Genomic DNA, 15,333 nt, shown 5'->3' with positions numbered 1-15,333 from the left:
TTGTGAAGCTTACAAAACTTGCTTGCTCTTAGGCCAAAACTGATAACTACAGTTCTGCTGGCTACCATATTTACTCGAATCTAAGCCGCACTCGAAACTAAGCCACACCTGAAAAATGAGACTCGAAATCAAGAGAGAAAAAAAAAATCCCCAAATCTAAGCCTCACCTGAAATTTGAGACTCAAAATTTAAGGGGAGATAAAAGTTTTAGATCAAGCCCCTCCAAATTGAAACAAAGTTGGTCCATTGTGACATGAGACACAGTTGAGGTCGAATGGATGAAGATACAGCTATAGTAGTTTGGTTTGAGTGATAAGCTTAACAGTTAAGCTTTACCAAGTAGCCATTGCTGTGTGTCAAGCGCTCCATCCGTATTTATACGGGTACCCTCCCTTTTTCACGTGCTTCGTCTGGTTTGAATCGATTGCTTATTTTGCTTTGACCTGATAAGTGCCATTCTCTTTGTTATTGGTGTTATGCCACTCTAAGCTGAAAATGCATTATTGTACTGTGTCCTGCATTGTTTGTCGCATTCTGATTATGAGTGTTTACGACCTGTTGCCTCAAGGCATGGCTTGCTTTTGTGCGCGCTACCGCGGCTTACAATAAAAAAACGAGAGGAATTGTCTCATAAGCGAAACAATGGCAAGAGACTGCTATTTATTGTTACTTACACTGCTGCTTTCTTTGATAATGATCAACAAGAACCTAATAATAGACTGTGTATAATAGAAGATGGACTGAACAAGAGATTAGTGAAAATTTTTCTCCGTTTGAAAATCTTTGCAGACGCCTCTTTAGTACATCACATTCTGCATAGAAATTAGAGTCATCTTAGATTTAAAAATCTAGTCAGTTGCCGTGCTTCATTTCTGACTATCACTATTCAGCATAAGAATAGTATGAATAAAAACATGACATGATATGTATATTCTTCTGCGTTTGCTGTTTTCTCACTGTATTTTTGTAGTTTATTAGGCAGACAGGATTTAAATGAGATAGCGCAAACATGAAAGAATACATGGCATAATGTTTACATTCTTCTACCTTTTCTTTTAATTTATTTACTGACGCCGAGGCTTTGGTGCCAGTATCTATCTTTGTGCCTGCAAAGCATGCCTCTGTAGCGCTACATAAATTCGATGGTACCAATTAGTTGTGGCAACACCTACCAACATTTTTCAGAACTTCCGCTTCTTCTAAGCCGCAGGCAGTTTTTTGGATTGCAAAAACCAGAAAAAAAGTGCGGCTTAGATTCGAGTAAATACGATAAGGTCAACTTGTAAGACAGTATCATTAACCATAAGGAAAGACCTTATGAACAAGGATTTTTTAGTATGCTTTATCTGATGTGTGTATTTTTAAATAAAGCCCTTTTGCATAGTACCCTTTTGACCCAAGTTAAGAATATGTTATGATCATATTCTCTTCCAGTGTTGGTGGCACAGACAGTTATCTTGTCACTTTTGGAGCTAGATCAGTAACTCTAATAATAAAATTAAAGCAATTTGGAATATTATTGAAAGGGAAACAGGGCAACCAAGAGCACAGGAAGACTTTAGTGCCATAAAACTGAATGACAAATGTACTAAGAAACAATCAGAAATGGAAAATATTTTCAGTATTCATTTTTTAAATGTTGTGGAGAAAATAGGATCTAGAAAATCAGTAAAATAATAAACTCACTGAAAAGTAAAAGCTCTTACGGAATTGATGGCATTTCCAGCAAGGTACTTAAAGCTTGTTCCCCACAGATCAGTAGGATTCTTAGCCACGTATGTAATAGCTCTTTGGAGCAGGGTGTTTTCCCCGATAGACTGAAATATGCCATTGTAAAACCATTGCATAAAAAGGGGGATACGTCGGATGTCAACAACTATCGCCCAATCTCTCTTCTGATAGCTCTATCAAAAATTTTTGAGAAAGTAATGTATTCACGAGTAGCCTCCCATATTTGTAAAAATAAAGTGCTAACAAAAATCAGTTTGGTTTTGAGAAAAGCTTTTCAACAGAAAATGCTAAATACACTTTCATTGATCAAATATTAAATGCTCTGAATAACCGGACATCACCCATTGGTAATTTTTGTGATCTTTAAAAGGCCATTGATTGTGGAATTCTTTTAGATAAGCTAAGTCATTATGGTTTGAGGGGGGGGGGGGGGGCAGTGCACAAATGGTTTAATTCATACTTATCTGGAAGAATGCAGAAAGTTGAAATAAGTGGTTCTTGTAATGTTAAAACATCAGCTGATTCCTCAAACTGGGGGGCTATAAAGTACGGGGTCCCACGCTCTTAGGTCCTTTACTGTTCTTGATATACATTAATGACTTACCATTACACATTGATGAAGATGCAAAGTTAGTTCTTTTTGCTGATGATACAAATATAGTTATAACATCCAAAAACCAAGAACTAAGTGATGTAATTGTAAATGATGTTTTTCACAAAATTATTCATTGGTTCTCAGCAAATGAACTCTTTTTAAATTTTGATAAAACACAGTATGTACAGTTCCGTACAGTAAATGACACAACTCCAATAATAAATATAGACTCTGAACAGAAGTCTGTAGCTAAGGTAGAATTTTCAAAATTTTTAGGTGTGGCCATTGATGAGAGGTTAAAATGGAAGCAACACATTGATGGTCTGCTGAAACGTCTGAGTTCAGCTATGTATGCTATTAGGGTTATTGCAAATTTTGGTGATAAGAATCTCAGTAAATTAGCTTACTATGCCTACTTTCATTCACTGCTTTCGTATGGCATCATATTCTGGGGTAATTCATCGTTGAGTAGAAAAGTATTCATTGCTCAAAAACGTGTAATCAGAATAATTGCTGGAGCCCACCCACGGTCATCCTGCAGACATCTGTTTAAGGATCTAGGGATCCTCACAGTATATATATTCGCTTATGAAATTTGTTGTTAATAATACAGCCCATTTCAAAAGCAATAGCAGTGTGCATAGCTATAACACCAGGAGAAAGGATGATCTCACTATGCAGGGTTAAATCTGACTTTGGCACAGAAAGGGGTAAATTATGCTGCCACAAAAGTCTTTGGTCACCTACCAAACAGCATCAAAAGCCTGACAGATAGCCAACTAACATTTAAAAATAAATTAAAAGAATTTGTAGATGGCAACTACTCATTGGCTGAATTTTTAGATATAAATTAAGGGGGGGGGGGGGCACATTTTTTATTAATCTGACACGTTCCACATCATTACGATGTGTCGTATTCATGATCTATGAAACAAGTATTAATCTAATCTAGTTGTGTAATTGAAGAGAGAGTCTTGAGAGGTTTGTTTCAGTCGCCTTTCAGGTTTTGTACTGCAGTACTGTGAGACTTGAGACAATAATCTATTCTGACAATAAAGCAAAGAATAAACAATTATTGAATAAGTTTAACAATTTTCACTCTAGGTAATGTTTGAAAACGGTAACAATATTTTTCTAACTAAAGTTGTCATTTTCACATTCAGCTGGCAGAGTACAGAGGGAGGCAGGGTCACGTACAAAGAGAAACAAACTGTAGTTTCCTGTGTGCAGCTTCTATTAACATAATTGGAGAAAGTGGTTATTGAAGGAAGCAAATATCATTCACTGTTGGCTGTAATGTGGCTGCAATGTACAATACGTCGTATTTACCCAGCTATACAATTACCCTAAATGTAAGACGACCTCTTTTGAAGAGGTTTTTTGAGAATGTTTTATTTTTTACAGATTCTACTAGACAAAATTACAAATTGTTTTATTGATATAAATTAACACTGCCTATTCGAAACTTAAGCATTTTGTTGATCCTTTACATTTTGCTAATACAAGAAGATAAATGAACATGCATAGTTTACAAATGTATTTATCTTCACATACTCTTCAATTTTTTTCCCTTCTTTGCACTTTCTAAGCCACTAGTCTGGTATGTTTTATTCTTTATCACCACCACCAGTATTAACTTCATTTCTAAGCTTATTGCTATTTTGTCTCCTAAACTGTCAATGGCATATTACATGTGATGCTTTTTACATTATATGTAAATTGAGGGTGGAGGGGGTAAGAAAGGAAAGGTATTACTGCTGTCAGCTGCATCGAGATGATATGTGGAATCAGTGGCAATGAGGGACATGTATACTGATCCAAGATCCGAACCTGTGATCTGCTTTCTAGGCAGGTGCGTTAACCACAACGCCATCTGGGACACAGTGTTATTTCAAATGTTCGGTCTATCTCAACATGCCTCATGGCGGACCCACATTCCCTTGCATCCTTTCACTATAGACTAACTTGTAGTTTTGCTCCAGACATTATGACCCACAGCCCCAACATGGTTTCTATAACTTGGAAGGAGGGCATGGTCTTGTAGAAGGCGCCTACTATAAAGCTGTTGACCGTGAGCCTTAACAGGTATCTCAACATCTCTATCTTCTTCTTCTTCTTCTTCTAGATTTGACACTATTTGTTGTAGGGAATAGCCAGATGCCCTTCTACTCACTGCCTCCTTCCGTACCAGGACAAAATTTGTATACCCCATCTATCTGTGTCTAGTGTTACTGATGTGAATTGGTGAGAATGTTTTAAAAATGTTTGTGAATCTTGTAACTGAAGTGTGACATGGGTTACCACCTTGGTATTCATGTAGTTGGATTTGGGAAACAGCCTAAAAGCCACACCCACAGTGGCAGGCACAGTAGCCCCTGTTGTTTATCCACCAAGAGGATTCGATCTGGAAAGTGGTCTGTGTTTTCTTTGCATCATTGGTTAGGTACCTGCTGAAAGCGTACAGCACCAACATTCTACTTCTGTTAAGCAAATGGCCCTATACTCTGTCCCAAGAAAACTTTCAACCACTCCAGCATGAAGTCATTAGTGAGCTATCCCTTTCTAGGCACCCAAAGATAGCTTGCTTTTTTTTATTTTTTTATTATTATTTTTTTTAATGGTTTTCTTGCGAAGAACCACATATGGAGACAGTCAGCTTTCTGTCATCTGACAGAACAGCCAGTATGATTGTCATTATGGCTGTTTCATTGCCAGAACTTAATACAGCAATAAGCTCATCATTAGATGCGTGGGAAGTAGCTGAGCTGTTGTTGTCTTGGTCAATATGTAAGGCCCATCACTTCATCGCTCTTACTCACCGGGCTGTATTTTATTTGAATTATCCACTGGATGCAGCTGGGAAATTCCTCTTTATGTTCAGTGCCTCCATATGGATACATTTCAAGTAGAGCCTTCATTTCATTTCTCTTGCACATGCTGAAGAACTTGCAGTTACAATGTGTGAAACCTTTCTTAATTCAATCCCACAAAAGTTAAGCATTGTTTACTGCTCTTCTTTAATTTATTTTTGATTGACACTACACACAACTGTCCTCTTCTGTGATACCAAATTTTCATTCTGCACACAAATGTTTGTGGTCTATGCTTTAAGGATCACCATTAACTTAAAATTAGCATTTCATTGATTGTTAATACTGTTGAATTTCATTACTGCTATTTAAATCATTGCTGATGGACATGAGGCTGTGATGTTAGGCACCATTGTGTATGTTTTGTCTCCTAATGCTGGAGATATTGTCATTATTGTGAAGATTACTAGTAGTGTTGTATTGTCTGTGTGATCTTATTTTGAACCCCAAACTTGTAGATCCACAATCCTCAGCAGTCACACATATGATTTTCATCCATTACAGATTGCAACAATTTACTATTGTTACAACATTAACAATCAGAGCAAACACAATGACAAAGTGCATTGTCCTTTTGGCTCCCTGGTGCCGAATTGGCAGAAGTCGGAGAACTTCAGGATAATAGTGCACATGGTTCATCATTTGTTGCCAACCTTGAAAATACACAGCACTGTGAAGCTGTAGTAGCCTTATCAGTAGTAGAAGGTTGTGTTTCATTTGTTGTGCTGTGCCCCTGTGTTCTATGCAATTATATTTATGTTGTAAATAGGCTCTTGTAGAAATGTATATTATTGTTGAGTATCTGTGCATTTTTGTGACTGTAGTTGCAGTGAGTATCTGTGCATTTTTGTGACTGTAGTTGCAGTCTGAATACCGTTGGATTCAGTCCAGCTGCAGTTCACGAGTTGCAGACACTTATGAAAAGTAATGATTTTTCTGACATTTCGCCAGCACGAGTGGCTGGCATTGTCAAAGCTTCCCCCTCCATTGCTGGTGGTGAACTGGAGCCGAGCTCACGGCCGCAGACTATATGTACCTGGCGCGCCAACGTCCGAGGGCTTCTCCGCGGTCATTTCTGGTGCGGTTCTCCTCTTGCTACCTGCGACCGTCGTTCGCTGCAGTACGGGAAACCAGGATCCATTTACCTTAAGGCTTTCCTCTTTCTTGTTGAAACTGTTGGCGAATAGAGGTGAATCGCACCGGAAATGACCGCGGAGAAGCCCTCGGACATTGGCGCGCCAGGTACATATAGCTTGCGGTCACGAGCTCGGCTCCAGTTCACCACTGGCAATGGAGGGTGAAGCTTTGACAATGCCAGCCATTCATGCTGGCGAAACGTGAGAAAAATCATTAGATGAAAGTCGGCCGAAGAACCCGAGGCAGAAGCCAATAGGCAGTTTGTCAACAAGTGGCCACGGAAGCCTTAACAATTTTGTACTTCTGAAATGATTGGGATACAGTATACAGTCCCATAGTTGGCAGCCAAAGTAACTTGCTGCTTACTTGGCACTCTCTTCCCAACATTGGATCTGGTGCCCGGCTGAAATGCTACCTCTGGTCCCCCTCTCTTCCTCTGTCCTAAAATTAAACCTGTGCATGACCTCGGCTCCAAAGGTAGATGTAAGATGTCCTCTATATTAAATTATTATACTACATAAAAATGTTTTCCTCCGCAACCAAAGGTTTATTTGCAAATATAAGAAGGCTGTTTTTCAACTAATGAACTTAGGGAAAGAGCCTCATCAGATGAATAAGGTATATGGACTGTAAGTAAATTAGCCAAAGATAGGTGGTACCATGTTCTGTAAATTATTTGTGTGCAGTATCGTTCCAGCATAACGATATGGTATGAGACAGTATATATAACAGTTTATTAGTGTTTTGCTGCCTCTTTACTGATGACCTTATGAGACTAATAAATAATTGAAAATAGTTTTAACAGTAGCAGCAGTCTTGTCATTCTTATATGAAATATTTATTGAAAGTTCCTAAATGAAAATAATTGTGTGGGATAAAAGTTTTCAAGAAGAAACATTTTTCAGTTCTTTTGAAGTTAATTTTGCTACCTGGTAGCTATTCATCCACTAGACATTGGTAGAAACTTTTTGACATGGCATAATTATCCTATAACCTACTTGAGCCAAAGAATCTTTATTGAACTCTAATGAAGGCAGTTACAGACTTAGTTGACATAGTTGTTCATGAAATGTAATATTACTTTTAATAAATTCACTTATACAGTATTGAAGAATGGAAAATCTCAGTGTTATGAGAAGGAAAGTTGACATTCACCAAATAGGGGAGATGCTGGGTCGCAGATAGGCACAACAAAAAACACACTGTGGTGTGGTTACAGTTGCCTGAGACTGCAGTCGTATGTGTAAGTTGCATTTTCATGAATGTGTGTGTGTGTGTGTGTGTGTGTGTGTGTGTGTGTGTGTGTGTGTGTGTGCATATGCGTGCGTGCGCAATACTTAAACAGTATTGGTTTTTGAAGCTGTAGTTAAATCATTAATTCTTTAAGATATGTACAAAGTGTTCATATGAGTAATGCATATTATTATAGTAAAATGCAGTTATGTAATGCATCCCTTATTTTTAGTACATGAGTTGCCCTAAAATATTATCTTACGTGAGATTAATGAATGAAAATTGCAGAAAAGGTGCTAATTTCTTCATTTGTTAACTTCATTCATTAACTTGAAGTTACATAAAGAAGCGCAAGAACATGATTATTCCCTTATTAATCTGGAATGCACTGTTGAAGATATTTTGAACTACAGGTCATGTGCAATCTCCTATTGCAAATTCAGAATTAACTGTGTGCAATGAAATGAAAGGTTGTATTTTCATCTGATATACTCTGTTGTTTTAGGCAATATTGCGGGATGCTGTTGTACTGGTGGAAATAGAAGTGAAGCCACATTATCTGGTTCCTGACACTAACTGCTTTATTGACTACTTGCCCTTACTGCAGAAAATTGCACAGACAATGTCTAATCTAAAGCATCTGTACATGTTAATGATACCACTGGTTGGTAAGTACAAAATTTTATATTTGATTTTGAATAATTGTCAATATTGCATTATGAGATTGATTGTACATTCTCAGGACTTAAAAGTTAATTTGCTGGCCACTGTGGCTGAGCGGTTCTAGGCACTTCTGTCTGGAACCGCGCTGCTGCTACGGTAGCAGGTTCGAATCCTGCCTCGGGCATGGATATGTGTGATGTCCTTAGGTTAGTTAGGTTTAAGTAGTTCTAAGTCTAGGGTACTGATGACTGCAGATGTTAAGTTCCAAAGTGCTTACAGCCATTAGAACCATTTGAAAGTTAATCTTTCATGATCTATTGTTTTTGTGCAGATGCCTCTGAAGTTTCTTGGGCTTCAAAGGAAAATGAAAACATACCAATCATTAAGCTGTCAAATAAATGTAATGGTTTCTTTTAAAAATATAGGCCTTGTTAATGAATCTAATCACCACTCTTCTGGGCACATATAAAAATGTGTTATTATCCTATCTTTGAAAATTAATAGTCATTCCTCAGGGAGAGAGAGAGAGAGAGAGAGAGAGAGAGAGAGAGAGAGAGAGAGAGAGATGTTGGGGGCATTAAAAAGGATGACCAGATCACTCAGACCCCAGAATGAGTGAAATCCACCTGTTATGAAGACAAGCGGAGACAAAGATGAATTGGTGAAGTAGAGGGACAAAGATAGCTTTTTTCCAGACATTATGACAGATTGAGAAGGAAACAGGAATTAAGAGGAAGAATTAATGAGTAATTCAGTTAAGAATTAACACTCTCAGGGATAGGGCGTGCGGGGGGAAAGTGGGAATGGACAAGTTACAGCAAAAGAAGGAAATACTGAGAGATAAGAACTAAAAAATTGAAAACGGTGATAAGGAGAAAAAAAATCGTGTTATAGGGATAACAAAATTTTATTTAAAATTTAGCCTCAATGTTGTCATGGTGATGGAGTAGTATATGCAGAAGGCACTCTGTCATTGTTAGCAGTGAAAGGGGAGGGTAGTGTGTGCGCAAACTGAAATAAACAGCAAGTTTACCAGCAAATCTCTCCCAACAGGTTGTTTTGATAAAATTGCCACAGAATTCAGCATATCACAGGCTAGACACAATTTCATATCAGGTAATCTTGGATGTAGGAAAGTATAATTAGATGGAAACAAGGTGACTGTCAGGTGATTATAAATTTGGATCACAGGCAATGCCTTGGGAGCAACCAAGGCAATGCCTCAGAAGAGGATGGACTATTATGTGCAAGAAAGAGATGCTTTTTAGGTGAATCTGTAACAGGAGACAAGTTTAGGCTACAATGTTATGCACCAAATAGTAAGAACCTGTAGCTGAAGTGGAAGCACACTTTGTCATCTGTTGTGGAAAAATTAAAGCAACAGCCACTGATAAAGTCATTGTGTGCTGAACTTAACAGGAGTTCAAGGCACAACAGTCTGGTGCTCGTCCAGGAGAAGGATGGAACTGCTACTAGTGTGTGCTACAGTGAAATGTACAGGGTGTTTCAAAAATGACCGGTATATTTGAAACGGCAATACAAACTAAACGAGCAGCGATAGAAATACACTGTTTGTTGCAATATCCTTGGGACAACAGTACATTTTCAGGCGGACAGACTTTCGAAATTACAGTAGTTACAATTGTCAACAACAGATGGCGCTGCGGTCTGGGAAACTCTATAGTACGATATTTTCCACATATCCACCATGCGTAGCAATAATATGGCGTAGTCTCTGAATGAAATTACCCCAAACCTTTGACAACGTGTCTGGTGGAATGGCTTCACATGCAGATGAGATGTACTGCTTCAGGTGTTCAATTGTTTCTGGATTCTGGCAGTACACCTGGTCTTTCAAGTGTCCCCACAGAAAGAAGTCACAGGGGTTCATGTCTGGCGAATAGGGAGCCCAATCCACGCCGCCTCCTGTATGTTTCGGATAGCCCAAAGCAATCACACGCTCATCGAAATTTTTTATTCAGGAAATTAAAGACGTCGGCCGTGCGATGTGGCCGGGCACCATCTTGCATAAACCACGAGGTGTTCGCAGTGTCGTCTAAGGCAGTTTGTACCGCCACAAATTGAAGAAGAATGTCCAGATAGCGTGATGCAGTAATCGTTTCGGATCTGAAAAATGGGCCAATGATTCCTTTGGAAGAAATGGCGGCCCAGACCAGTACTTTTTGAGGATGCAGGGACGATGGGACTGCAACATGGGGCTTTTCGGTTCCCCATATGCGCCAGTTCCAGGTAAAAATAAGCTTTGTCAGTAAACCAAATGCTGCCCACATGCATATCACCATCATCAATCCTGTGCACTGTATTGTTAGCGAATGTCTCTCATGCAGCAATGGTAGCGGTGCTGAGGGGTTGCCGCGTTTGAATTTTGTATGGATAGAGGTGTAAACTTTGGCGCATGAGACGATACGTGGACGTTGGCGTCATTTGGACCGCAGCTGCAACACGGCGAACGGAAACCCGAGGCCGCTGTTGGATCACCTGCTGCACTAGCTGCGCGTTGCCCTCTGTGGTTGTCGTACGCGGTCGCCCTACCTTTCCAGCACGTTCATCTGTCACGTTCCCAGTCCGTTGAAATTTTTCAAACAGATCCTTTATTGTATCACTTTTCGGTCCTTTGGTTACATTAAACCTCTGTTGAAAACTTCGTCTTGTTGCAACAACACTGTGTTCTAGGCGGTGGAATTCCAACAACAGAAAAATCCTCTGTTCTAAGGAATAAACCATGTTGTCCACTGCACACTTGCGCGTTGTGAACAGCACACGCTTAAAGCAGAAATACAACGTACAGAATGGCGCACCCACAGACTGCGTTGTCTTCTATATCTTTCACATCACTTGCAGCACCATCTGTTGTTGAAAATTGTAACTACTGTAATTTCAAAAGTTTGTCCGCTTGAAAATGTACTGTTGTCCCAAGCATATTGCAACAATTGGTGTATTTCTATCGCTGCTCGTTTAGTTTTTATTGCCATTTCAAATATACCGGTCATTTTTGAAACACCCTGTATGTAAGGCAGCTGAAGCATGCCTCACTATTAAAATGCTTGGGCTTCTCTCACAAGAAGCATTGCTGTTCCACAAGAACACACTCTCTTACAAGGCTTTGCATACTAACAATACACTGCTGCATAGACCAAAGGAATTCCCATCAGAATATTATTTACTTTGTCTTTCAGTAGAACTGTTGCAATTTCAGAAGTCCGCAAATGACAAAAAGGTCATGGAGGTACTGAAGAGATGATTAAGAATAATATCAAACTGTTTTTAGTTAGTGCATCCACAAGCTTATGGACAGATGTCTGCAGAACAGATGTTCATGTCAGGATGTAGGCAATGACAATTTCTGTTAATACTTTTGTAAAAAAAAAAAAAAAAAAAAAAGAATTATTTTTAATTAATTGCTTATCTGTGTATGAAACTGAAATTTGAGAGGTGGGTTTAGTTGACCATTATGCAAGTTGAGATATAAGTAGTAGTTAAGTATAGTTACATAGAGTGCTCTCCTACCTGGCTGCTACTGGTGTTCCTGTCTTAGTAGTTCATTGAGTGAACAATATATACATATATTTGTTGGGTAACACAGTCATCTGATAGTTTAATCATAAGGGAATCAACTTGCTAGGTTTTCTAGAGGCTCATCACACAATGTGATGTGCTGCTCAGCCCAGATAAAAGGTATTCGGACGAGCATAAAAAATTCAGTAACTTTGATGGTGTGCAAATTGGAAATAATTGATTTCATCCAGTGTGCAATATCTGTGAGGACATAATTTGAGTTGGCTTCAAACTGTTTTCAGTATTTCATTAGAGGTGTGAATAAAAATTGAGATTGCTCCTGCATTTATTTCACAACACATTGGATATCACATGACAACAGTTCCTTATGTTCTACACTTCCTCATTGCACAAAGAAACTACTCAGCTCTCTGAGACTGCAGATGTGGTGCAAGTTGTGTGTGTGTGTGTGTGTGTGTGTGTGTCTACTGCTGACAATGGCCTTAATGGCCGAAAGCTACGTTTGCGTGAATGGTTTTATTGTGCCTATCACGACTCAGCACCTCCGAAAACGTAAATAGATGGTTTGTTAACTTTGCTGACTGCAAAGGAAGTGCATGGTAAGTGTCCAGAAGTTGGTCGTATGAGAAATTAGTTGTGAGACTGAATTTCTGAAAACTGTGTACTTGGTGGGTCATTAAAATATTCATTGATGAACATCAAAGAAATCACGGAGGATGTCTTTGCCTGTTACAAATGCGATGATGAATAATTATTTTAACTACTGTGACACAGGATGAAACTGGAGTGGCTCATTACATACCTAAATCAATGTGGCAGATGATGCAGATGTGACGTACTAGATTCCTGCCAGAAAAAAATTCAAAATGCAATTATTTGTGAAAAAAGTATTAATATTTTGTTGGAATTTTTGGTTATGTTTAGACAGAATGTCTGTTCATAAATGCCAGCAAGCTCTGTCTCAACCATATGAAACTGCTCCATTGGGCCTTTCAGCACAAGAAAGAAGTTTGGCCATCAGAAGGGGCCTAATATGTTGCATACTAATTCTCAGTACCTCTCTAAAAGCAAATTGGTTCAACTCTTCAACTGTCTGAGCTTTTTAACCATCATGCCAACAGTTATCATGTAGCACAAATTACTACTTCCTTATCAGCAATTTGAGAGAGCACAGGGACAACAAATGTTCAACTAAAATGAAGTGACAGGTGGTGTTTGTCAATGTTGAAGATAGTGCATCAGTAACGTTCATTGCAGGCATGCAAAAGGTAGTACCCAATATAATAGTGAATACAAGGAAAAACAGTGATGTACTAAATTATATGCTGTGTAAATTTCATGAATAAATATCCAATTATCCCCTACATGTGAGGTATGACATTGTAGTAGTTAATAAAATTATGTTAAAGTATTTTGAGTCTCCCTTATTATATGTAGCATCCCATACACATGAAAGCCTTAACATTTTTTTATTATTAACATTTATTATTATTTTTTTATTTTTTTACTGAGTTTTTGTTAAAATGTTTCTTATGTTGTGCTTCGATGTCCAAAGAGAAATTTTGTTCCATAACTGAGCTTAAATTTTTTATTTTCTTACCAACAGTTCTTCAGGAGTTGGAGGGATTAGCACGAGGTGGTCCAAGAGGTGATCTTCCAGCAGAACATGTGGCACGTGTAGCGGAGGCAGCACGTACTGCTCTATCATACATTAGGAGCAGACCAGGGGGTGTCAGATGCGTTACTAGCCAAGGAAATGTACTTGTATCAGCTGCCTTCACGGATGAACAGGACAGTGTGCAAGTAAGTTACTGTAGATTTGCTTACTAAATGGCAAACATTTCTGCTGTAATGTAACAATACCAGAGAAGTAAAGTTGCTACTCACCATATAGCGGAGATGCTGAGTCGCGATAGGCACAACAAAAAGATTCACGTGACTCAGCATCTCCGCTATATGGTGAGTAGCAACTTCCCTTCTCTGGTATTGTTACACTCCATCCTGGATTTCTACTCTAATGTATTAGTTTAAGTGTACGGTATTGTTTCTCATAAATGTAACTGGAACCTCTTTTTCATTTTTTCCAGGATAAAAGAAATGATGACCGAATTCTGGCAACAACATTAAGCTTATGTCGAAATTCAGACAAGGAGGAATGTAAGCCAGGTTAGTGCAAACAAGGTCTTATGCGCAGGCCACATTAGATATATTGAATAGGGAGAATGTGGGAAGGGTTCAGTACAAATGCAGCTGATGTAATCTGTAACAAGTGAGCAAATTATGTCTAGGAGCATGAGGAAGGAATTTTAAGAATTTTCTATCGTCTAGTTTAAATTATATGAGCTGATCAAATATAAAGCAGTGTTTTTTAAGCTACACGGCCACTGGATGCAGAATATGATCGAGCTTCAACAATCACATGGGAATAGCTGACTTTGGGACGCCTCATTTTGTGTGTGTTCAGTGACTGCTTTGGCGAGCAAGAGAGAGGTACATTCTAGTGCTGCACAACATGTCATAATTAAGCTTTTCATGAACAGGAATATTAATGCTGCTTGAATTCATCTCCGTTTACTCGATTTGGGGAAAGAATCCTTTCATATCTCCATGTGAAAAAAAGTGTAAGGAGTTCAGGCAATGGCAAGAGAGGGAATGTTGGAAACGTGATCCACTTGCTCTGTTCTACACTATTACTACAGCGCAGAACATGAAGACGTGCTTAAAATCTCTCAGAAATTTCAAATCGATTGCAGAAGTGTTTACTCAGTCATGCAGAGTAAGATGGGGTTCTGAAAAGCGTCTGTTCTTTGAGCTCAAAGACTGCTGAATGAAGAGCTGCAAGAGCTTCTCAGGAGATGCAAGGAAGAAGATGTGTTAGTAAAAATCAGCATGTGTTGTGAGACACAAATCCATCATCACACCTTTGAATCAAAATAAGCCAGTATGGAATGGCAGATGACCAACGAGGGGGCACTGGCGAAAACTGCAACACAGTGTCTAAGGTCACAATAATAGTGTTTTGGGAATGCCAGAACAGTCTACCAATTGATTTTCTGCAGGAATGTCCGACTCCTTGTTTATATGTCTTTGAGAAAGTCCACATGTTATGTTTGAGTAGTCCTGTGCAGGAACGGCTCTGTTAGGAGCAGCTAAGGCGGTGGGCAAATGTGTTGAAAGAAATTGTTCTGACACCTTTTCTTGAAATGAGGCCATTTATTGGCAGAAAAACCAACAGATACGAATTCAAATGGGCAACATGAGTCAGGCCTGGGTAGGCAAGGGTGAGCCAAGATGGGTGGGCAAAACATAGTTCTTTAAACTTAGGCGAAGTTAAAGAAAAGTGGTGGCTGCCATTCGGACAAGTCCAAATGGCATGGCAACTACAGAAACAAAGTCTTCGGCGCCGCAGTACCGGGAAGAGAAAATGATCACAGCCACAGGGTGCATGGCAGAGAGAGCTTTTTCGGCCCATGGGCAGCAGGGTACCTCCTGCACGGCCTCACGATTTCCTCCGTCTTTTTGATTGGCCAGGAGCTGAGAAAACCATGGGGCGGCATGGAAAGTTCT

At 39.1% G+C, this 15,333-nt stretch overlaps 1 protein-coding gene across 2 annotated transcripts in view; it reads left to right on the top strand.

The window, feature by feature from the left end:
• LOC126349494 (telomerase-binding protein EST1A) overlaps window positions 1–15,333 on the top strand; it is a 321,638-nt gene that overhangs the window by 289,686 nt on the left and 16,619 nt on the right. For both annotated transcript variants that reach the window (XM_050002435.1, XM_050002434.1), the window contains 3 exons: window positions 8,072–8,234; window positions 13,373–13,569; window positions 13,854–13,932. In XM_050002435.1, coding sequence (XP_049858392.1) covers window positions 8,072–8,234; window positions 13,373–13,569; window positions 13,854–13,932 — 439 coding nt within the window. The remainder of the gene's footprint in view (window positions 1–8,071; window positions 8,235–13,372; window positions 13,570–13,853; window positions 13,933–15,333) is intronic.

The sequence above is a fragment of the Schistocerca gregaria genome, chromosome 1 (assembly GCF_023897955.1).
Source record: "Schistocerca gregaria isolate iqSchGreg1 chromosome 1, iqSchGreg1.2, whole genome shotgun sequence".
Lineage (NCBI taxonomy): Eukaryota > Metazoa > Arthropoda > Insecta > Orthoptera > Acrididae > Schistocerca > Schistocerca gregaria.
This window is presented reverse-complemented; position numbering and strand designations above follow the sequence as displayed.